The 21,765-nt window shown below is 37.0% G+C and overlaps 3 protein-coding genes across 4 annotated transcripts; 1 reads left to right on the top strand and 2 right to left on the bottom strand.

Moving 5' to 3' along the window:
• Positions 1-884: 884 nt before the first annotated feature.
• On the bottom strand, positions 885-3,567 carry LOC117635004 (myb-related protein 2). The gene is made up of 7 exons (XM_034369322.1): positions 3,470-3,567; positions 3,072-3,353; positions 2,894-2,970; positions 2,534-2,591; positions 2,352-2,436; positions 2,169-2,238; positions 885-2,025 (listed from the first exon to the last, which is right to left on the bottom strand). The coding sequence occupies exons 2-7, from the start codon at positions 3,337-3,339 to the stop codon at positions 1,273-1,275; spliced, it is 1,311 nt and encodes a 436-aa protein (XP_034225213.1). The 5' UTR covers positions 3,340-3,353; positions 3,470-3,567; the 3' UTR covers positions 885-1,272.
• A 7,072-nt stretch (positions 3,568-10,639) lies between these two features.
• On the bottom strand, positions 10,640-13,097 carry LOC117633897 (thioredoxin-like 1-1, chloroplastic). Of its 2 annotated transcripts, none has more exons than XM_034367737.1 (4): positions 12,496-13,097; positions 12,051-12,227; positions 11,783-11,947; positions 10,640-11,336 (listed from the first exon to the last, which is right to left on the bottom strand). In XM_034367737.1, exons 1-4 carry the CDS (start codon positions 12,763-12,765, stop codon positions 11,064-11,066), a joined length of 885 nt encoding a protein of 294 aa, XP_034223628.1. In that variant the 5' UTR covers positions 12,766-13,097; the 3' UTR covers positions 10,640-11,063. The 2 variants fall into 2 exon arrangements, with proteins under 2 accessions (XP_034223628.1, XP_034223626.1); XM_034367735.1 differs by having other exon boundaries at positions 12,051-12,230; positions 12,496-13,005.
• Positions 13,098-16,223: 3,126 nt separating this feature from the next.
• Positions 16,224-19,038, top strand: LOC117633896 (tyrosine-specific transport protein 2). Its single transcript, XM_034367734.1, has 2 exons — positions 16,224-17,927; positions 18,578-19,038. Exons 1-2 carry the CDS (start codon positions 16,417-16,419, stop codon positions 18,654-18,656), a joined length of 1,590 nt encoding a protein of 529 aa, XP_034223625.1. The 5' UTR covers positions 16,224-16,416; the 3' UTR covers positions 18,657-19,038.
• Positions 19,039-21,765: the final 2,727 nt, after the last annotated feature.

Genomic DNA, 21,765 nt, shown 5'->3' with positions numbered 1-21,765 from the left:
TTTAAAAAAAAAAAAAAAAAAAAAAAAAAAAAAAAACCCCCAAAACACTCAATGGGGTATCAAAATTAAATTCAATTTGACCAACTGTCAATTTTTGGGTTTTTTTTTTTTTTTTGGGTTTGTTTATAGAAATTAAATGGTATAGGGTTTATCTATATCACTACTGCTAAGAATGGGTATATAACTCCATTCTCTCTCTCTCTCTCTCTCTGTTTATTTAAATTGATTTTTTTCATTTTAAAATTCATATTATATTATTTTATAGCATTTAATTATTTTAAAATATAAATGACTAATTGGCCCTCATATTTAATGGCAAATTGTATGAAATGTTGAGATTTAGATAACAGGGGGGGAATTGGCGAAAAAAAAAATTAGTTCTTGTACTTAATTTTTCAAAAAAAAAAATTTGAGGGAGCAAATTGAAAATAACGTACAAGTTCAGATGGGTAAATGTTCACTAACTATCAATAAATTGTCACTAACTAGAATTGGAAGAAGGAAAGGAAAAGATTTCTTCACCTGCAAGTAATTTGGAGCGACAATAGGATTGACAAGTCTTGCCCATCGAGCCACGGACCTACTAAAGGTTTAGTGTGTCAATTTGAACGTGAGCTACACCAAAACGTAGGGGTAAGCATCCACACATACATTCATTTATCTAGTGAAGGACACCCCGATCGACCAAGTTTGAAAGTAATTAGGTTAAAGTACTCTAATTTTTCATAACGTACACTAAAAATATTTAAACCAATGCACAACAGAAACAATACTTTTATTATTTTTTAAGTCAAAAGTACAGGAATTATTCTATATCTATATGTTGTTTGTCAGACTTTGTCTTCCTTTTATTTTATTTTATTTGTTAATTATTTCTTCTTTTCCTTATGAATAATGAATTACAAAACTAGAAACTGTGTGTTGATGTCGAAGGTTTTAGTTGAATTTGCATAACTCATCTTGATACAGTCAGTTGGTGGTTGAACATAAGAGCTTACTGCACTTGAGATCAAGAAGACATTCTGCTTGTAATCTTGGAATTCTTAAATCATATATAAGATATTACATCTTCCTGAGCTACTTGCTATGTAATTCCAAATTAGAGCATTCTATCTTTGTCCTGCAACTTATTCCTTTCAGCTTGAACAATTTGTTCCTTGGCCATTGGCCAACTCTCAGAAGGAGAGAGCAGCATGCTGTCATGCTTTCTATCCTTTGGGAATGAAGCTTGAAATTGCAGTGTTTTTATCCCTTTACTCACTGTAAGCCCTCTTAGCTCCAGCTAAAACCATTCAAGTCAAACTGTTTGCAACTTGAAGGAGCATCGTTATCATCATGAGTATTTAGGTCTAGTTTTGCTGCAAAGTAAGGGACTGATCTACATCCTCGAGAAACTTTCTCAGTCTCTGCTTTAGCTGAATCCGCCCGGTTGTTTGCACGGTCTAGAAAGCTGACATCTGTGCTTCTTCCTTTCAATCTTTCTTCAGAGTTTCCGTTAATGTTCCATCTTTCTCCTTGACATCCAATGCTCATGGATAAGTCACTTGACCTTCTTTCCACCGGAAACATTCTTTTTGCTGCATCATTACTTATGGAGGAAAGAAGCATGTTATTCTCTTTTAGTTCTTCACACCACTTAAGCTCAGTCTTCTGTAGCATGGGTTCTTTTTCATCCAGGAGCTCTCTGCCATTATAATTAGCTCTTAGCCCCATTGCACTGTTGTGTATCTCTTGGTCCTTTTTAGATCCTTCGCAGGACGTCAGGCAGCTTTCCATTGAACAATCGGTGGGCTGGGTTGTTTGTGTTTGCTGGGGGCACAATCCCTGTAATTCTTTCAGCTCCGTAAAGGCAGAGTTCAAGCATTGGGTGGATACTTTGGACACCAGTTCAGAGAGTTGAACTTTGGCAGCTTCGAGTCCCACTGTACCTAAGTTCTGTCTTCCTAGTGTCTCCTGGGCTTTCTCCAGCACTGATTGTAGGTATTTTCCTTGAGCCTCTATACGAAGTTGTAAGTGTCGCTGAACCTGGTTCGGTTCACAACAAATCATCAAACTTGTGTTTTGCAAATATCCTATCGTTTGTCAAAAGTTTAGAAAAACAAAAAAGAAGATGGAAATCCATTTCATTATGGTCTTTTGTCTATCAACAGTTTAAGAGGGTGCCATACCTCAAGCTGTTCATGTAGCCTTCTCTGCACTTCAATTTGCATTTGTAGTGTTTCACTTATATGTAACCCTCTGCAATTCAGAATACCATTGTTATTGTAAGTCTCATTGGGGTGGGGTCCAATGCTCAAATGATAAACAAAAAGAGACAAACATAGTAAATGACTAGCTATTTGTGTTCTTACTTATTTGCTTGTGGTCCAGCACTCATATTGCTCATGTGGGTTCCATTTGCTTCAGATAATCTCTCTGCTGCCACTGGAACTGTACCTATACAATAGCATGGTGCAAACATTGAATAAATTCTAAATTTCCTGTAAAACAATGGAAGTATCTTAAAAGGACTGGAACAGATTAGTCTTCCTACCAATTTTGCTGGTCCCACTTGTAGCATGTCCATGCAGATTCTTGCTAAGCCTGTACTTCTGTTGGACCAAAAAGAAAATGGGGGTGAGAAGTTAGCATATATGTAGTCAAACAATAAGAGAAACCAGCCCTTAACCCCCAGACCCCAAAAGTGTGAGATGAAAGGGTGGAGTTGCTTGTATCTCACACTTCAGAGGATAAGACATGATTGGATTAGGAAGTTTCACTTTTTTTGCTTTCTGATCAAGAAAATGAAGAATTGAAAGAATTACTTCATTGTTGCATCTTTTTAAAGAAAGTGAATAAAAGAAACTAAAAGCCATTGCTTATAGGGACCAATTGACAAACTTGTTGGAAGTACCTGAAGATGACTCTTGAGGTGGTATAATGTAAGGCCTGGAATCCCCATAAGTTTCATTACTGTTTTAGGAGTAGCCTCTGCATTGGAAATATCATAACATTGGAATAATGATCAGCTGGCAGTTTATATTGCATGCCTTGTAAATTGATTTCATGCAAATAGTATTATATACACTCACTGTCTGCTCCTCCTAGCTGGTTAACTGCTTCGATAAATCGTTCGTGGAGATCGGGCGTCCATTTGAGTCTTGGCTTGGCATCAGTTGAGAGGACAAGTCCTGAATCTCCAGGACCATTTTGATCACCTTGTAGATACAAATGCCTTTCCGGAGGAATAGACATCCTCGAAGAAGCAGAAGAAGAAGAGTGGATGTTCTTTCCTTGGTGTTGGTGTTGGTGTTGGTGTTGATGTTGGTTTTGATGGTGGTGTTGATGATGGTACATCATCTTATAGATTCTGCCTATAAAAACCCAAATAAGTAAATTAAATTGATCAGTTAATCTTGAGGTGAGTGAAAGCTGATTTTTTTTTTTTTTAAATATAAAAAAAACCTATAAATATCTGTTGTGTTGTTACCTGAAATTTGCTGAAAACTTGCTTAATTGTGCCTATATTTTCTTTGATGATGATGATTAGAAGTTTCTACAACTGCTCTTGCTTGCTCTCTCTCCTCACTTTTGCCCTCTGTGTATGTCTCACAAACCAAAGGGTGTGTTGAAGATGGCTTTATAAAGCAAATTGGTGGTGGGGTATGAGGGAAGCTTGTGAGGCATAGAATCTTAATTGAAAACTGATCAACCAATCCAATATTCACAGCGACTTGAAAAGAGATATTGTCCTTGCTATATAGTTACTTTCTTTTTTCGCCTATTGTAATTGTGGGTCCTCCTGCCCTTCTAATTCCACAGACCCTTTTGAATTCCTATGCAGCACTACAAGTAAAATGCCTGCACCAATTTTTGTTTTTCTATATAATATATATATTTCTATATGTTGGCATTCGTATTCATTCGTCCTCCTGTCAATGCCAAAGCTGGGAATCTCATTCTCTCATTTTAGATGAGGGGAATCCACTATCACTATGGCCTTGAGAGGCCGCCCTTCACCCTCAAGTCCTCAATGGAAGATTCTTAGAATTTGCATATATCTTTACCAGTACTTGTCCTTCCTTCCTTCACCTTGGTCTTGACTCTTGGGACATCGAGCATGCATGCGTACGCGCGTGTATGTGTTTTTGAGTAAAGAAATAAGATGGAGATGCATCACGAGAACTTGCCACATGGAGTTGTTTCTTCAGTTGTCAATGTGCACATCGCATTGATACTATTTTTTTTTGTAAAACAATGAGGCCGGCCTTACTTGCATGATGAATGTTTATCTATACCAGTAAAGTGGGCAGATGGAGACCCAAAAGAAGGCTTTTAATTTAACTGGTTATTTCTAGAGAATTCTGGAAGAAGATTCTGTTGACTGGAGCACCTAAGCTAGCTTCAAACTTTGGAATAAGATAAAAACAAGAAAAACTTCAAAAAAAAATTATAAAAAATATAAAATATAAAAAAAAAAAAAGATGGGATGAGATGAGATGCTCTCTCCTTGGAGTTGGAGATTATATGAAGGCAAAGAATGGAATATGGAATACATTCTATTTTGTCTCCTTCAGTAAGTTTGGTACTTATTCAGCCCACAAGGTATATTAGTATAAAATATATAACAAGGTGGGACCCAAATTCCCTTTTTCTTTCTTCAACTGGCAACAGCCGGCCCCGCACCGACGAATCCTAAGCAGCCGGGACCCAACACAAAAGGCAAAAGAAAAAAAGAAAGAAAAAAGGAGCAGATTTTTGGGTTGTACTTTACTTTCTATACTTGCATTGCACTGCATTTGATGGACGTCTCACATGACAAGGTCGTCGTGCCCTAAAAACTAAATAATATGATTCAAAATAGTCAATTACACTGCTTACCTCCACTGTTCAGGTTGGGAGAATACCTCATATTTGAAAAATGAAAGGTTTGTTGTACTAGTGCTTAAAAAATTGCAGTCTTTTAAGATTATCTACGTGTCAAGCTCAACAATTATGCGTGCTTTTCACGTCACTCAACATATAATTGTACTTATTTTAGTCTTATATCACTTGTAAATTTACATCTTTGAATTTACCCGGAATTTCTTCTATGATCATAGTAATAAAGGTCCTAATACATTAAAGATAATTACAAATTACAATTATAGGTTTCTACAAATAAGTCCATTTTAGCATGACATAATAATATACGGAAAAAAAATCCTTATAGAACCTATTTGGAGAGAAAAATTCAAAACTAGCCACTTGTCAGTATCTAATTGGTTCTTAAAAAAATTTAACACATTAAAACCGATTAGAAAGTAATAAGTGGCTAATTTTGAGTTTCTCTCCGAATAAGCTTTATAAAGAATTTTGCATATTATATCATGTTAGAATGAGCTATTTGTGGAAAAGTCCTTAAAATTAAGGTGAAGATAATTTTGTAAGTGTATAAAATGTAGTATAAACTGATTTATTATTCAGGAGGCTGTGCAGTTGACAGGCCATGCATGTGAATTATGCTTATGCTGTTTTGTTTCATTGTGCTCAAGGAATTAGGTCTGGTGATAATCAGCAATTAAACGCTACCTGTATAAAATACAATAAAGAATATTAATATGGGCTATATGATCAACAGCTATTCAAGAATAAATTCGTATAATTAAGTTATGGCGACCAAATCTGCCAAACCACCATTAAACCTGCACGATATAGATCACAATTAATTAATTAAATAATTATCTTGACCAAGCTATGAGTACCATAAGGATATATTTTATTAGTAAATATTGACTTCGTCAAGTTAGTTGGAGCGAATGTGTTCCCCATTTTGTACCCGAATAGGGGCTCGTATATAGAATATGTAAGAGGTCATTAATTTATAGAAAGGCTATGTTAATTTCCTAGAGCTAATTAAACAACATAATTGATCATCAAACGTTGCCACTACTACTTTAACCTAAAACAATATATACATGATCTTCAAGTCAGTTCCAGTCGGCCTTTTCATGAAAATCAACTGATTCTGATATGTGGGAATATTATTGTATTGAATTTGGGAAAGCCTTGAGGCAACATGCTAAAGTAGAATCCCAGAATAGCTTGCCACCCACGTGCATTGGAATAATATGCATAGATATATGCCTTCCCATTAATTACAACTAATTAATTTCGATATGCTAATTGCCGGCCCCCAGACTAATTCTGTTGTCAACCTTCATTTCAATCGACTGTTCAAGGTTGGAGATTGTATATAGATCAGAAATTACTGTTTTTTTTCTTCTTGCTCCTTATCATTGGTGACCATGGCATGTTGTCAATGAAGGCTGCATTTCTTGTTCCTTATCATTGTTCCTTTTCTTTTTCTATATCTCTTATAGCCTTCAAATTCATGTAGAATTTGAGTACTCGGTTTGAGCGACTTTAACATTTAATTTTTGTCATTTCATGTCCACTTGACAATTTCACATTGCGATTAGAGATACTCTTAAAAAAAAAAAACATTTAAAGTGGTTATTTCATGGCCCCCATAAATGGAATAAGCATAGTGTTACAACTTTCATTTCATGTCTCTCAAGAGGACAAAGTCATCACCATCTTTCCCATAATGGTACAACTAAAGTACTTACCTTTTCCATGATGTTGCCTAAACATGCATGGAATACTTACTTAGGGGGAGGTGGGGTTTGTTTTTCTTTCTTCTTTGTTTTTTACTAAACAAAGATAAATCAAACTAACTGGTTTTACCTACCTCTCCTCAGATCAAATATATGTCAATGAATATTTATAAATTATTCGTTATTGCTTTAGAATAGAGCATGTAGAAAGATGTTCTTGATTTGTACTTGCATTTTCCTTTTATGGGATTTCATATTAATACCATTTACTTTGGAGGACCAGAAGCTCTGGCTAAAAAGGAGAACATGGCATATATATATATATATATATATATATTTATATGGGAATCAAATAATAATGTAATTATGGGCTGGTCAATCATAAGCTCACACACACAAGCGTAGAAAGAAGGTTTGGTTGTGAGTTTTTGACCACACCACACCACACCACACACACATGCATGAGACCGATATCTGATGGCACTGGCTGAAATACAAAGTGAGAAATGACCACGGAATGCTATTCCTTGCGGAAAAAAGTTGTGGGGAGGGAAAAGTTTCTAAAGATTCTATGCATATGGGAATGAGAATTTATGTGGAATCTGAACTCAAAACTAAAGCCAATAGGTCATATTCTCAAGTCAAGAATCTGGTTATTCTTCTCTTACCAAAGCCACAAAAAATGGGTTCCTAGTTCCCACCCAGCTGTTTTGCTCCTTTTCTTAATTTAGATGCTGTTTCAAACACTAATCATGTATGTATGTTGTTGTAATTCTCCAAAGAAAAATATAAAAAACCAGTGTCGTGTAGGAGAATAATGCCATGTTTAGAGGTTGCTTATGTTTTATGAGATCTGTTTATATTGTTCTAGTATTGTTTCCTTATTATATTCCTCTTGCACTGTACTTCTTTTGACATGTACTTGTGACTTTGAAGCAGCCCATGCTGGGAAGTACTTTGTGGATCAAATATAATTGTCCCACATCTAATGATCCAGTGATTGTCTTTTTTTACTTTTTCTTTTTTTGTGTGGAAGGAAATAAATAATTCATTACCAAACAAAGTTACAAGAGAGCCCAAATACATAACTCACGAAAACAAAATAAAAATCCAATCCAAAACACAAGGAGATGCAATGCAGGGCATCTACAGCAAAGGGAGGACAGAAAGAACAAGCTCAAGAATATTGGGTTAAATGCTGGCCCATTTGCTTCGTGCCCACACCCTCCGTTCAGCTTTCTATCTCTCCCTGCCTTCCATCTCAGTTGTAAGTATGTTTGCACTGCGAGGGACCACATATTCAACAAGTTTCAACACACTCTTCCAAAAGCACGGAAAAATAATATAGTGAAGTTTGAATAGTAAATCCTCGATCATTTCTTTAAATTACGGCTCTTTTTTATTGGGCTAGACCCATTGACAAATCCTCAAAGTTTTAATCTTTGCTTAGGGCATTTCCAATTATTTGTCATGACAAAAGGCAATGGGAGGTAAAGGTTATTACTATTCATATGAATAGTATCTGCCCTAGCAATTTTTTTTGCTAATTTTCCATCCATTACCATGACAACCCAAAGGTAACAACCACTATTTACATGAAATATGAGGAGAGCAATTTGTATAGAGTTTTGGTATGGAAAGTGAAAAATATAGCTAGGTATTTATAATTAAAAAAATCTGAAAATTTTCTTCTTTTTTTTTTTTTTCATTTTTTTCAAATTTTTTGTTATTTAAATTGGATGTTGACGTCACAATGATGTCAGCATTAAGTCATCTTGCCAAGGCAAGTCTTGCTTTGGGCCTTGCCCTGGCTGATGGAGCATAGCGCTTGACCTGGCAAGCCTTGGTCGCTAGAACAAAATTGAGGGCCTAGGAGGCCTCTTGCTCAAGCTAGCCCCTGGCTGGAGTTGCTCTTAGAGCACTTCAACCCATTTATGGCAAAGGGCAAAGGCAAGACAAAAGCTGTTACTATTCACATGAATAGTGGCAACCATTGCAAAAGGTTGTGGTGTTTCCATCCATTGTCATGGCAAACACTATTCACATAAGATATAATGAGAGGAATTTGTGTAGAGTTTTGGTGTGGGAATTGAAGAATATGACTACGTATTTATTTTTAAAAAATTCTAAAAATTTTAGTTTTTTTTAAATTTTTTTAGGTTGCTGACGTCAGCAAACCCAGGCTAGAGGTCGGGCTAGTTTGGCTTGTGGGCTGGCCCAGTTTCGCGGGTCCCACAGCTTGCCTTGTCAAGCAAGGCCCACTGAAAGCACTTCTCTGGACTTGGGTCCTGTCCTGCCCGGGCTGCAATCCATTGCTGGAACTACTCGGGCAGAACTGCTCTTATACCCGCACCTATTAATTCAGGTCTGCTATAAATTTTATGCGGATAGAAGTAAATTGATTATTAGAAATAACATAAATTTTCGCCTTTCAAAATAATGCAAATCAGGAACAGGATATTTACTATGCGATATTTTCGCCTTAATCTTAATCTTAAACCAGGAATATCTGATTTAATATCTTCACGCGTATTGACGTGTGCCCCTGAAAAAATTGTAAGAAACAACGGAAACAGGTTGGAGGTCGCTTTCAAAGTTTGAAACAATGGGATTCAAACGATAATATACGAAATCTCTTTGATGGGCATTGCCTGGTGGACACATGTGAAGCCCTAGCAAAAAGGATGGAGAGGACCACCTCCTTTTTCGCTCGTATTTTTGAATGCGTATCTTTCTGTGGCAGGAACCCACGCGGCGCCCGCATTTCGGCTTTATCCATTATTGAATTTGAATGTATAAAAGTAGGAAGGCCACGTCGATGCCCCCACAGACACAAGCAACCAACCTTATCCATCTTTCTTCTTTATCTCTATAAAGTTTAGGCTTATTATCACAAAACATCCCTGAGGTTTACGAAACTATCAGATTGCATCCTTAATGTTTTTTTGTGTCACTTATGGTCCTCAAAGTTAGTATGTGCAATCACAAATGGTCCCTGACATTAGGGTCTGTCAAAAACTCTGTTAGTTTGCTATCGTGGCATACATATATATCACAAAACATCCCTGAGGTTTACACACTTATCACAAATGGTCCTTACGAATTTTTTTTAAAAAAAATTAAAATTCATAAAATTTTGGTTTTCTTTTTAAAATTATTTATAAATGAAAAAACAATTTATAGAAGGATTTTAATCTTGAGGACCATTTATGAACCCTAAACCTTTAGTTTTTTTTTCATTTTTAAATTTTATGAATTTTAAATTATTTTTAAAAACTTCATTAGTTTGTTGATGTGGCATATATATGGAGCCCACATCTACAATAATATAGTGTCACATGTATTTAAAATTTAATATATATTTTAAAATAATTATAATTCATAAATTTTAAAAAGAAAACAAAAATTTTATGAATTTTAAATTAAAAAAATTTTGTAAGGACCATTTGTGATAGGTGTGTGAACCTTAAGGATGTTTTGTGATATACATATATGCCACGTCAGCAAACTAACGGAGTTTTTGACGGAACCTAACGGCATGGACCATTTGTGATCATACATGCTAATTTTGAGGACCACGAATGACAAAAAAAAACATTAAGGATGCAATCTGATAGTTTCATAAACTTTAGGGACGTTTTGTGATAATAAGCCTAAAGTTTATCCACCCAAATTGAATTCCATGCATCCTTCCAACCCTCCTTTAAGTAGTTCATGCACTCTCTCGAAACTCTTGCTTTTTCCCAACTAACCCATAAAGTTTGGAAGGTTTAGCCCCTCTGAACTTGTAACCTAACCTTTTTTTAAAGAAAATTAAGGACATGAACTCTTTTTGTCGCCAACGGTCCCCCCCCCGGGGTCTAAAATCATCAACATTTCATCTAATTTTTCTATATATGGGGCAATCAAAACTTCATATCCTTAATTTAACTTTCTATATATGCATGTTGCTTGCAGTAAATTATAAATTGAAAGTTGACATTGAACAGCTGCTGTGCTTTCAGCTTTTTAAGCCTGATGACTCAAACCAACATGCGCTTCAACATTAGCAACAACTAAAATTGCAAAACCAGCACTCTATTCAAACCCAAAATATAATACTTATACAGTTATACCACACTCCAATAAGAAGGAAAAAAAAAGCACTGAGGAGAAAAAAGTTCTTCCATCAGTTAAGAGAAAAATAAGCTCTTTACATTCACAAGTGGCTTCTCTTCCTAGAAGAGATATAGGAGCAGACCAACAATCATACAATTGGTTGCTCTTCAAAATTACTAGATACTTGCAGGCTTGGATCCCAAAAACCAAATCCGAAGCCCTGCAACTTTATAGGGCTATATGTAAGTATGCATACAGTGGTATCCACTTAACCTTGACTATACATATATATATGTGTGTTTCATTCTGGCATGTATCATCAAGAAGAAACACAACCGTACATTACAAGGGGGTAGGGTAGCGTAGGGATTGTGAAAACTAACCACGTTATCTCCAAGCAGTGACCACTTGAGCAGACTTTGAGGTTGTCATTGATGGAAGAGGAAGAGCTTCCGAGTTAAGACGAGATGGTGCCGCTTCAGATACAATCACTTCCTTTGCAGGCGTAGGCACAGCTTCAACTGGTTTAGGTGTGTAGTTAAATGAGATATCTTTATTAGCAGCAAGAGCCAGGAGCTCTTTCTCCTCCAACCCTTTTGTTGGCCCAAGGCTGCAGCGGTCTGGCTTGTGCTTGGCTAAGGCATCTCTAAATTTCTTGATCTGCGAAGTCAATGGCATCATGTAGAAAACAAGAATCAGGGAAAATGCAAACTTAAACAATGGAATACATTATTTGTAATGGCATCAGAGCAACAAACATTATCCAGAGAGAGATAAGATAAAAAATGCTTGAAGGTAAATGGGTTCTCACGAATTTCCAAAGAAAGAAAAATCCAAGCTAAGGAATAAATGAGATTCAACTAACTATTAGGAAGTGAAAAAGATTCCATTTGAATCCGGATTACATAGATTAGATGTCAATAATCAACTCATCAGAAAGCAACAGATTGCAGTATTAATACTTTTCATGTCTGATACAGGAAACAAAGAAAATATATATCCAGTTCATAAAAAGACATATTTTCAACAATAAGCAAACAGATACTGATGGATAATCAATTACATAATCAGTGATTCATTACAAAGAAAGGAACGCAAATACTAACCGTGGCATTTGTACAGCTAAAGCTGCATAGACGACCATGAGCACCTCTGTAGAAGCGGAAGAAGGGCAGCACATGAACATTAAGGCTATAACACATGGATTTGTGTTCCTCATAGTTCACCTGAAGGAATTGGACATCTGGGTTCATCTCTGCCAGTTGACATATCTGCCACAATTAAAGCAGAACAACCATAATCAACAAACAGTCATATGAATTGGTTTCTTAGCTATTTACAGGATCAAATGCAAAGAAAGGAGTGAGTAGCTACCTTTGGATGAAGAGCTTTGCAGCCACCACAACCAGGAGAGAAGAAATCAACCACCACAAGCTTATCTCCAGCGTTTGATAGTGAATCCACGAGGTCCTGTGCAGATGTTACCTCTTTCATGTTGGGTTGATTTCCCTTTTCCCACCATTTAAGAGCTTTCCCAAACCGAAGACCCGTCTGCTGATTCCACACAACACAATAAACTGCTCTTCAACTTTTGAAGTAATCAAAACTAAGGAAAGAAAATTCAAACCAAAAACCAAAACTTTAAGGGAAAAGGACAAAACCCAGAAATTTCAAGATCAAAATTTTGACTATCTATTTAATTTTGGGGAAAAATCAGCAACCAAGGAAAAAAAAAACACAAACAAAAATTGAAACCCAGCCGAGAAATCAGAAGATGGAAAAAAAAAATAAAAAAATATAAAAAAAAGAAAAAACCAACCAGGGAATTAACGACAGAAGCAGCCTGGGATTGGAAATTCCCTCTGCTGGGCATGGCTCTATGCTCTTGAAGAGCAAACCCTTTGCCATGAAAATCACTCTTTGTCGATAATGAAAGTGATGAAATCTCTGGGTTCAGTTTCAGAGAGCAACAAAACGACCCAGATTTATTGTAATTACAACTCTTCGGGAAAACAGAGATGCTTTGATTCTGACGATTGTGATGATGCCAAGACGAGAAGAGACTGGTTTTGCTCAAAACCTCTGCCATTGATGAAACTCCTTGGATTCTTTCCACCAAAACCCAGAAACAAAAAATTGGGATTTTCTTCTTGACTTGAGATTTGGGATTTGAAAATTGAGAGAGTGAGAGAGAGAAAAAGAAAAGAAATTGCTCAAAGTAGAAGCAAACAGCACGCGGGTGGGAAAGTTGAGAGTTTTTCAAAGGGGAGAAAAAGAGAACTTCTAATGTGGGACTTTGTAACAGCTGTAAAATCTAGCATGTTGTCTGGACCCTTATCTGACCGTGCGATATGTCGTCGGTAGTTTAATCCAAACGGTTAAAAAACAACTACAGGATTTGGTGGGAATTTGTGGTCTGTGTGTGGGGGTGCATCATTTCATATGCTGTGGACTCGTCGTAGAGATAATGGATAAAGATTATTTTGATTGACAGTGGGTCCCGTTTCTAAATTCAAATGGTGGATTGCTGGGCCACGTGAAGTAGTAAACAGCGCTCTTTGAAACACGTGGCAGTATCTTGCATTCTTGATCTTGGGATATGGCAATGGAATTTGGATATATGATTCTAGGTAGCTTCTTCGCCACCTCATCCAAGAGTCATCGTCATTGTGGGTCCAAAAAGCCATCAGCCTCTTTTTCCTTTTTCGGTGGAGTCGGGGAACTTATTTGACCAATAATTTTGTCGACTAAAGTATTTCTTTTTGGGATTATTTTTTTATAAACATTTAAGTTAAAAATTTATTACATATTTCTAATATCGTTCGTTGGATTATATTCATTAAAAGTGTTGCCAGATTTAATATGCAATATATATTCAATTCAACTGTCGAGATTATAAATATGTAAACAATATTTAACATGAAATACTTATTAGAACACTTCCAGCAGTTTGTCCCTTGCCATGACAAGGGGGGTTATGTCAGCTACTATTCACATGAATAGTAGCTGCCCTTGCCATATAAAATAATCTGTGTTTTCAACAGTTGCCCTTTGCCATAGAAAATACTATTCATTTTTTTGTTTTTTTAACAACTTTTTTTACTTAAACAATTACTTTGGATAATATTTTCGGATAAGATTTTCGATTTCAAATTTCAAATTTTCGGATAAGATATCATGCTCCATACCTCTTCGGTTTCAATAGAAAAAGCCATATAATATGATAGAGAAAAATAAAACTTGAAAGTGAAAAAAATATTAGTAGAAAGTAAATAATAGTATAAGGAGAAAAAAAATGTATGAGGATTTGGTGTTAAAAGTGAAGAGTATTGGTTGGTATTTATAATTTTTTTTTTAAAAAAGTAATTTTTTGGTATTTTTTTAAAAACATTTCGATTTTTTTTCATTTTTTTTATTGCACAAAAATTGGCTGCCGTTGGATTGGAGAAAAAAATTTGATCGGAGAGCCCAGAGTGCGACACGTGGACTGTAGTAGCATTATAGAATGTAGCACTGTAGCACGCTAACGTCATGGTAAAACTCGGGCCAGCGCTCGAGCCAGCCCAGTTTGCTGGGTCCCACCATCTACCCGGGCTGTGTTTTGCTGCTGGAAACAAGATTTTGGCCCAAACCCCCCCCCCCCAACCCTCCCCTTGGTTGCATTGCTGGAAATGCTTTTAGAGAATCTCCGTTTCTTTTTGTTGTAAATATTATATATTTCTTTTTAAAAAGTTTGAGCTAGAGTCATCACGCGATATATAATTATTTTTTTTGCAATCATCGATTAGGCCATCTTCAACCACATGGGGTCAAACCCAAATAATTTCACTTTTAACCCAAAATCATCTCTAACCTATTGTTGAGGCCCAAAAAATCCAAGGCTTGACCTAAATATATTTCTAGCCCAGTATGACATCTAACTTGAGAAGAAACCTAACTTGGTACTCAACAGTTCGTCATATGCGCTTGCACACGTGCCATGCCAAACAAATAAGCAACAAGTCATGCTACAAGCTGAAGTGGGCCTAAGCCACGTGAATGCTTGGGGCTTGTTGACCAGGTTGTGGTATAGATGGTTACGAGTATTCACGAGACCCATTGATGGCCCAAGACGTGGAAGTTTTGGGCTACTTGAGAGCACCAAAACTCAAACTCATTCCTTGAGCCCAAACATATGGGTCAGCATGAGAGAAATCTCAATAGGCCATCACTTTAGGAAGCTGGCCCATTCCCTTAGTAGGAATGTCCAAATGACCAAGAAAATATTTGAAAGTCTCAAGCACATGGCTGGAGACAAAACCACGACAAACGCCAAAACTCACGTCTGCAAGCTACTGGGAATCTCTAGCACATGGCTGAAGACAAATCCCAACACAAGCCAAACAAAAACCAAAGGATACTTGAGCAAAACACCCTTCAGACCAGTCATTACCCACTCATCTCTCCTACCAGCTCTTGCCATAAAATGAAGGAGAAAAGAATGAGAAATGGAAGCCCAAAATAGGAGATGGTCGCAGGGACAGTTGCGGAAGAGATGCAGAGGAAGAGGAAAGCTCCTGAGGAGGTGGGCAATGGTGAAAATGGTAGTGGAGCTAAAGAGGATCAATAGAGGAAAAAAAAAAAAAGTAGGCAAAAAAGTGACTGAATTATGGGAAATGGGGATCAGGACACTGCAGGTGAGCTGGTTGAAGGATGGTTTGGCGGTGGTCTGAGTGTTGGTGAAGAAATTGCTTGCCTTTTTGGTGAAGTGAGTGGTGGGAGTGTTGGCCTTGGTATTGATGGCATAAATCCCCAAAACCCTCACAGCAATTTCGGCGTCTTGGCTAAAGAACCGGTACCTGTACTTGGAGGGTGAGAAATTGATGGTGGCTGTGATTTTGGGAGGAGGTGGGGTTGGTGGGTGATGAGGTGGGGAGGAGGGTGGTGGGTGGTTGTCTCTCAACAACAAAGGGAAATCAAGGGGGAGGGGGAAAGAGTTTGGGTGGTTGTTGAGTTGGGGTTCTGGGTTCGTTGGGAAGGGGTTTGTGGAAGATTTTTTTCGTTTCTTTTTATGTAGTTGCTGGTTTGGGTGGAGGGTGGGGAGGAGTTGGGGTTTTGGGTTCATGGGGACTTGGGTGGAGGGTGGTTGTTGGATGGGTTTGAGGGTTGGAGCTTGAGGGTGGTGGCCATGGGGAAATGGAGAGAGAGAGAGAGAGAGAGAGAGAGAGAGAGAGAGAGAGAGAGAGAGAGAGAGAGAGTTCTTATTTCATTTTTCAGTATTTATTTATTTTTAACGTACAAAAATGACCAATTTGCTCTCATATTTAACAGCAACATTGACATAATGTAACGATAGGACCAATGTAGCGATTAATATATAGTTAATGGACCATTTGAACGAATAATTTAATTGAGAGATCAAAATATAAAATCAAGTATAAATTTGAGGACCATTTGAGTAATTTATCATAGAATTTAATAAATGAACTTTAAATGGACCAGCCCGGCCCATTAAACTGAATTACTTCGTCCCAACATGACCCAAAAATATAGGCTGTGCCATACCGAACTTAAGCGGGTTATGCTTGCTTATGCTATGCCGTGCTCAGACCGATGTGGTCCGTTTGACACCTCTAAGCCCCAGCATCTGTGGAATGCGATGGAATAAGATTCTATTTCCATTTGGTCTCAGACTCTCTCAGTCAATATCCATGATTTTCAAATCATTTTGCACACGAGATTCCAAACCCAGAATCCCAATATGCTCCACCTTCGTCTTCGTCTTCGTCTTCCTAACCCTTCCAAACATAACTCATTCCCGCCTCCACCCAACAATCCTAATCTAATTACTACAACAATCAACCCCATTTTCACTGCAAGCAACCACAATCCCACTCACATTGCTCAAAGCTTCAGATCCTACAAAACTTTAGCAGCTACCACCACCACTTCTGCTAACAATGGGGTCAGTGATAAAGATAACCCAACTGATTTCCAGGAAGGTGAACAAGGGAGCAGCCAACACAAGAGCTTCTGGGGAGCTGTTAGTTTGATCATTGGCACAGCTGTAGGTCCTGGCATGCTGGGTTTGCCAGCTGAAACCATTCGATCAGGCCCTCTTCCCTCAACTATTGCCATTCTCGTCTCTTGGGTCTATGTCATCTCCTCAATTATCCTTATTGCTGAGCTCAGCTTCGCGGCCATGGAAGAAGATGGGGTTGAAGAGGTAAGCTTCACTGGCCTTGCAACAAAAGCATTGGGAAGTCACTTTGGTGCATTTATTGCTGTGGTCTATGCTTGTTTGAGCTTTGCCTTGTTGGTGGCCTGTGTTTCGGGTATCGGTTCAATTGTTTCTCAGTTGTTTCCTCGTATGAATCTTGTAATGGCTCATGCTTTGTTTCCTCTTGCGGCTGGATTAGTGATTATTTTCTTTCCTTTTAACGTCATTGATGCTGCAAACCGTTTTCTATGCTTGCTCATGCTTTTCTCCATAACTGCACTTGTGGCCATTGGTTTATCTGTGGCCAGAACCAACTTGTTTGCTTCATTTGGACATGCCTCGTGGAGTCTCCCTTCAATCTTACCAGCCATTCCTGTCACTGTCCTCACATTGGGGTTCCATGTTATCACCCCTTTCATTTGCAAGATTGCTGGGAACACCATAGCTGAGGCTCGGAAAGCCATTCTGATTGGCGGTTCTGTTCCATTAATTATGGTGTTGTCATGGAATTTGAGTGTGCTGGGGCTTTCTGGGGCAAACACAACAGCCTCCTCCAGAGACCCTATATCCCTTCTGCTTTCAGTCAATCCCTCTGCTTTATCTGCAGTCCAAGGATTTGCCTTCTCTGCTTTGGCAACCAGCTTGATTGGTTATGCTGTTAGCTTCCCAAAACAGCTTCTTGATACTCTGGAATTGATTGGAAAAATCAACCTGAAAAAACAAAGTTATTCTGAAATACAACTAGGCTCTGAAGGCAATGGTTTTGGAGGAGTTGGGTTTGCTGTTTATTCAGGAAGGCATAATCTTGGAAATGCAGGGAGGGTTTCATTTACCAGTTCAGGGTGTAGTGCTGCTTCAGAAGCTAAATTGGGATCAAGCATTAATATCATTGTAATGCCGCTTGTACTTGGTGTTCCAGTGCTTATAGCTTCTTTCTTTCGCTGGACCTTTTCCAGAGCTCTTGATTTTGCTGGGCTTTATGCAAACTGCTTTCTATTTGGCATCCTTCCTCCAGCAATGGCTTACATACACCAATCCAGGAAGAAATCCAGGTAATGCCAATATCTACATGTTGTCAACAGTGAACACTAACAAATTTTGGGCCATTGAAAGTGAAGATAACCAACTCTGAGCTCAAAATAGGTCTAAAAGGATACAATGAACATGTTTCCCTCTTTTTTCTGATATGCTAATTGTTATGCTTGTTCTTATTTCTGTAAGAAACATAAAAGCCAACAAGGATTTTGCAACAAACTTCACACACTAGAAAAGGTCTCGGACATTACATTATCTTCTGTCTATTTAAAAACAAATGTTAAGACAATTAAATGGTGAGCTCCTTTCCTCTGCACAGTGAAGTATCTTAAAAAATTACAAGGCATTGAGTTTACTGTTCATCTCATCCTTCTTAGAGTAGTAGTATCTTATTAGCTGAAATTTGCAATGCTCTTCTTCTATGGATTCTTCTTAGAGTAGTATCTTATTGGCCCCCTTGCCTCTTGAGCAGGGGTATTTAAAAAAGTAAACAGAAAACCCAACTAACATGGGAATAATTTTTTTTAGGATTCACAGACAAACTAAAATTAGTAGTGCAGTTCAATAATCCTTGTCCAAAGTCAATTTTGGAAGCTTATATGGAGGTGGGAAATATTGTTTAGGTGCATACTCGATTTAATACAAATAAGTACATTTGGTCTTGCAGGTCATCCATTTTGCCAGGGGGAAATGGTGCACTTCTACTCCTCTTTGGAATTGCTGTCATTTTGGGGATTTGGCATTAGGTGGCTAGCAGCTACATCTCTCAACAACCCAAAGCTAACTATGCCAGAACAGGTCAGATTTGACCTTAATGACTTCAAGGAACTCATTAGTTCTCATCCTAAATGCCTCTGCTTGCGGTGACAAATTGTTACTTCTCTGATTCAGTAAGCCTGATTAATGCATTTTAGAATCCAGTTAGTGAAGAAGCACAGTTTTTTTTTTTTTTCCCTTTCTGGCCTGAGTGAAGCAGAGTTCATGTAGGAAATCATAGTAATATTCCTCTATTGCCTACATCGCACTTGTAATGCAGAGAAACATTTGGCAAAAATGTCATGTTGACCTATTTAGTGCCTATGATGTGTGGTTTATCTCACAGTGTTGAAAATTGTTTCTGTTAGCGCATGTTCTCTCGTACACCTGTGGTCATGTTGATTATAGTTATAGACAAGTAACAGACATGGAAAAGAGAATTCAAGTCAAGGAAATAGAGAGCCTGGAAGTGTAACAAAGCATATCATTTGAAAAATGCCAGTGAAGTATAATATTATGCACATTAGATGCGTGTAAAGAGCTTATAAAACATAATATGATGAGACTGTATGTGTCTGAAGTCTCTGTCATGATCACACATAGCACCGAATGCAATTGACGATACATACATGAAAAGAAGAATGCAACGGAAAGAAAAGGCTGGTTTACCAACATGGATGCTGTCTATTGAGCACTTCATTGAGCTAAAAGTAAATGATATGTGGCTGACATAACTTAGTGAAGAAATGGAGAGTAGATTGGCGCTGAAGCATATTTAGAAAAATATGTGGGATGTGTGAACACAACACAACATAAAAAATAGAAAACTTTGTAACCATAGATTTTCTATGTGCATGAATAAAATACTGAAAGAAGAGAATCCCATATTTCCTGATATAGAAGCTACGTCCTTCAGTTCCCTCAGACATCAGCTAAAGTTCAGCATTCTTCCGAACAAGAGTTATTTTGAAACCTCAGTTCAACTACAACCTCAAAATTGTAAAATCTCAAATGCTAGATCATATCATCTACCACCTGCTTACGACAGCATAGAAATGCCTTGTCCCTCAAGGAGCTTGTATAAAAAAAAAAAAAAATTAGTGCTTCATTCCAGCTGCCTGTGCTACACATCCTACATCATATCATCTAAGATCAAGTGGTTAGTTTTGGATTTTTCTCTCCAAATAGGCTTTATTGATGTGTATGTTGAAATTATCTATGTCAACAAAGGTATTCAGTCCCGGTGTATTGTATTGGGTTCTCCAAATAGGCTCCTTTCTATTTTGATTTAGTTGGGCATGTGCCCCCTCGTGTCTTCCATTTGTAGTTTTTTCTGTTTTTCCATAAAAATAAAAATAAAAAACACCATATATAGTTACACAAGGTTGGTATTATATATAATATAAGCAAAAAGTACGTAAAAATCCTTTTTTTTTAAATAAAAAAATTCTCACAAAATCAAGCTAATAGAAATTCAGTCTCATTTGGCCCATAATGTATTACATATAATCAAATATGTATCAAGCTAAGTGGGATCTTCTCCAATACAGGGGAAGGGGATATACTCCATTTCTCCGGATTGCATCTTGAAAACACTTATCCGTTGATGGCGGTCGAGTTGTTGTGTGAATAGCTTTTTAGCTTCTGAAACAATCTGGATTGCACCTATATGATGGCATAGTTAACGGCCCTGTCTGCTTCTAATCAATGCGTGATTAGAAGCGTGTTATTTTCATGCGTAAGGACTATGAGTAAATGATAATCCATCTTAGCGTGCATCTTCTCGTACATAGGTAATTATTTCATTGAGCGCGAAATACGTGTTCCCACACATATTTTGTGACTTTTCACCAACTTATATATTTTGGGCTAGCTGATACATGATTTATACAATTATATTGTGGTGAGAGTTGAAATGTTAGAATTTTTCTTTTGGTATAGTAAGTAAAATAACCGTTCCAAACAAATACATGCATAACCCAGGTTACAAAAGTGATGTATTATAAAGTACATTATCAAAGCATAAAGTATTAACGTTGATTTTTACAGGTTCCAGAAAACGTCAAAGAGAAATTGGTTGTAACTTCCATGAAACTTCCTACATTTACTTACTCTGAATGGGTTTGGAGAACATTAGGTTTTTATGTTGTCGTATCATGGAGTTGAGTTTGTCGGAAATGTGCCAAATTATACCACGTAATTGTTGGAAACTTAATATATATACATATATTGAGAATTTTGATTGAAGGATCCTTTAAATTTGATCGACACTCTTGTAGGGCTCGTTCCGCATTGTATTTTACTAATCAAACCGTCTATTTTATAGATATTTATTCAAAGATCATCAAACCAAAAATCACTTGATACCATTTGACCGCTCAATTAAATTATTGAAGTTTAAGTACTTTCTTAAAGTTTCATATTCATTGATTTTGTTGGTCTCAATTAGATGCCTTAATGATTTTCAATTTGCATGATTTTTTATTAGGGTGATCTCTGAATGAAGATGTGAAATTTCGTTGTAATATCCATCCAAACACTAACTATATTATTCTAGATCTAGTTAATCTGCAGACTAGTTACGTGTACGCGGTTACTCTTTCTTTGTCAAATATTTGTGACGATTAATTAGGTTAATAATACAAAAAACGTCAATGCACCCACACAACAACTTCATCCATCACTCGGTTATTTGAAACTTCACATCATTTCCTGTGAACGAATTGATACCTTATCTGACAATAAGTCTTTGTGTGAACGTGTTTACACTAATGTTATTACAGAACAAAAAACAAAAAAGGACAGGTTTCATCAATTGATCCAAGACACAACACAAATCCAGGAAGAAAATATCTTCCTCAAGTATGCATTTTCAAAATATCTTCGTTTAGTTTTTCTGGCATATTCTTTTTTTTTAATTAATCAATAAATCAATGGATCAATAGTTGATGGAGTTTTGAATTTCGAATATCTTCCAATTTCAAGAAGAAAATTATCACTAACTAAAAACTAGTTTTTATATCTTCTAATTTCGAATTTGGGCATTCATAAATCACACCTCAAGGGCTAGGAAAACTACCCACAAATGAGGCCCTTAAT

Source organism: Prunus dulcis, chromosome 7 (genome assembly GCF_902201215.1).
Source record: "Prunus dulcis chromosome 7, ALMONDv2, whole genome shotgun sequence".
Classification (NCBI taxonomy): domain Eukaryota; kingdom Viridiplantae; phylum Streptophyta; class Magnoliopsida; order Rosales; family Rosaceae; genus Prunus; species Prunus dulcis.
The sequence above is the reverse complement of the archived record's forward strand: the minus strand, read 5'-3'. Positions and strand labels throughout refer to the sequence as shown.

Excerpts from the sequence above, each read along its gene's own strand:
- LOC117635004 (XM_034369322.1), bottom strand. The coding sequence starts at position 3,339 with ATGATGTACCATCATCAACACCACCATCAAAACCAACATCAACACCAA. Across the intron at positions 2,971-3,071 it reads CCAGCTAGGAGGAGCAGACA|AGGCTACTCCTAAAACAGTA; the intron begins GTGAGTGTATAT and ends TTTCCAATGCAG. Across the intron at positions 2,592-2,893 it reads ACCTCAAGAGTCATCTTCAG|AAGTACAGGCTTAGCAAGAA; the intron begins GTACTTCCAACA and ends TTGGTCCAACAG.
- LOC117633896 (XM_034367734.1), top strand. The coding sequence starts at position 16,417 with ATGCTCCACCTTCGTCTTCGTCTTCGTCTTCCTAACCCTTCCAAACAT. Across the intron at positions 17,928-18,577 it reads CAATCCAGGAAGAAATCCAG|GTCATCCATTTTGCCAGGGG; the intron begins GTAATGCCAATA and ends TTGGTCTTGCAG.
- LOC117633897 (XM_034367735.1), bottom strand. The coding sequence starts at position 12,765 with ATGGCAGAGGTTTTGAGCAAAACCAGTCTCTTCTCGTCTTGGCATCAT. Across the intron at positions 11,948-12,050 it reads GCAAAGCTCTTCATCCAAAG|ATATGTCAACTGGCAGAGAT; the intron begins GTAGCTACTCAC and ends TAATTGTGGCAG. Across the intron at positions 11,337-11,782 it reads TTAGCTGTACAAATGCCACG|ATCAAGAAATTTAGAGATGC; the intron begins GTTAGTATTTGC and ends TTGACTTCGCAG.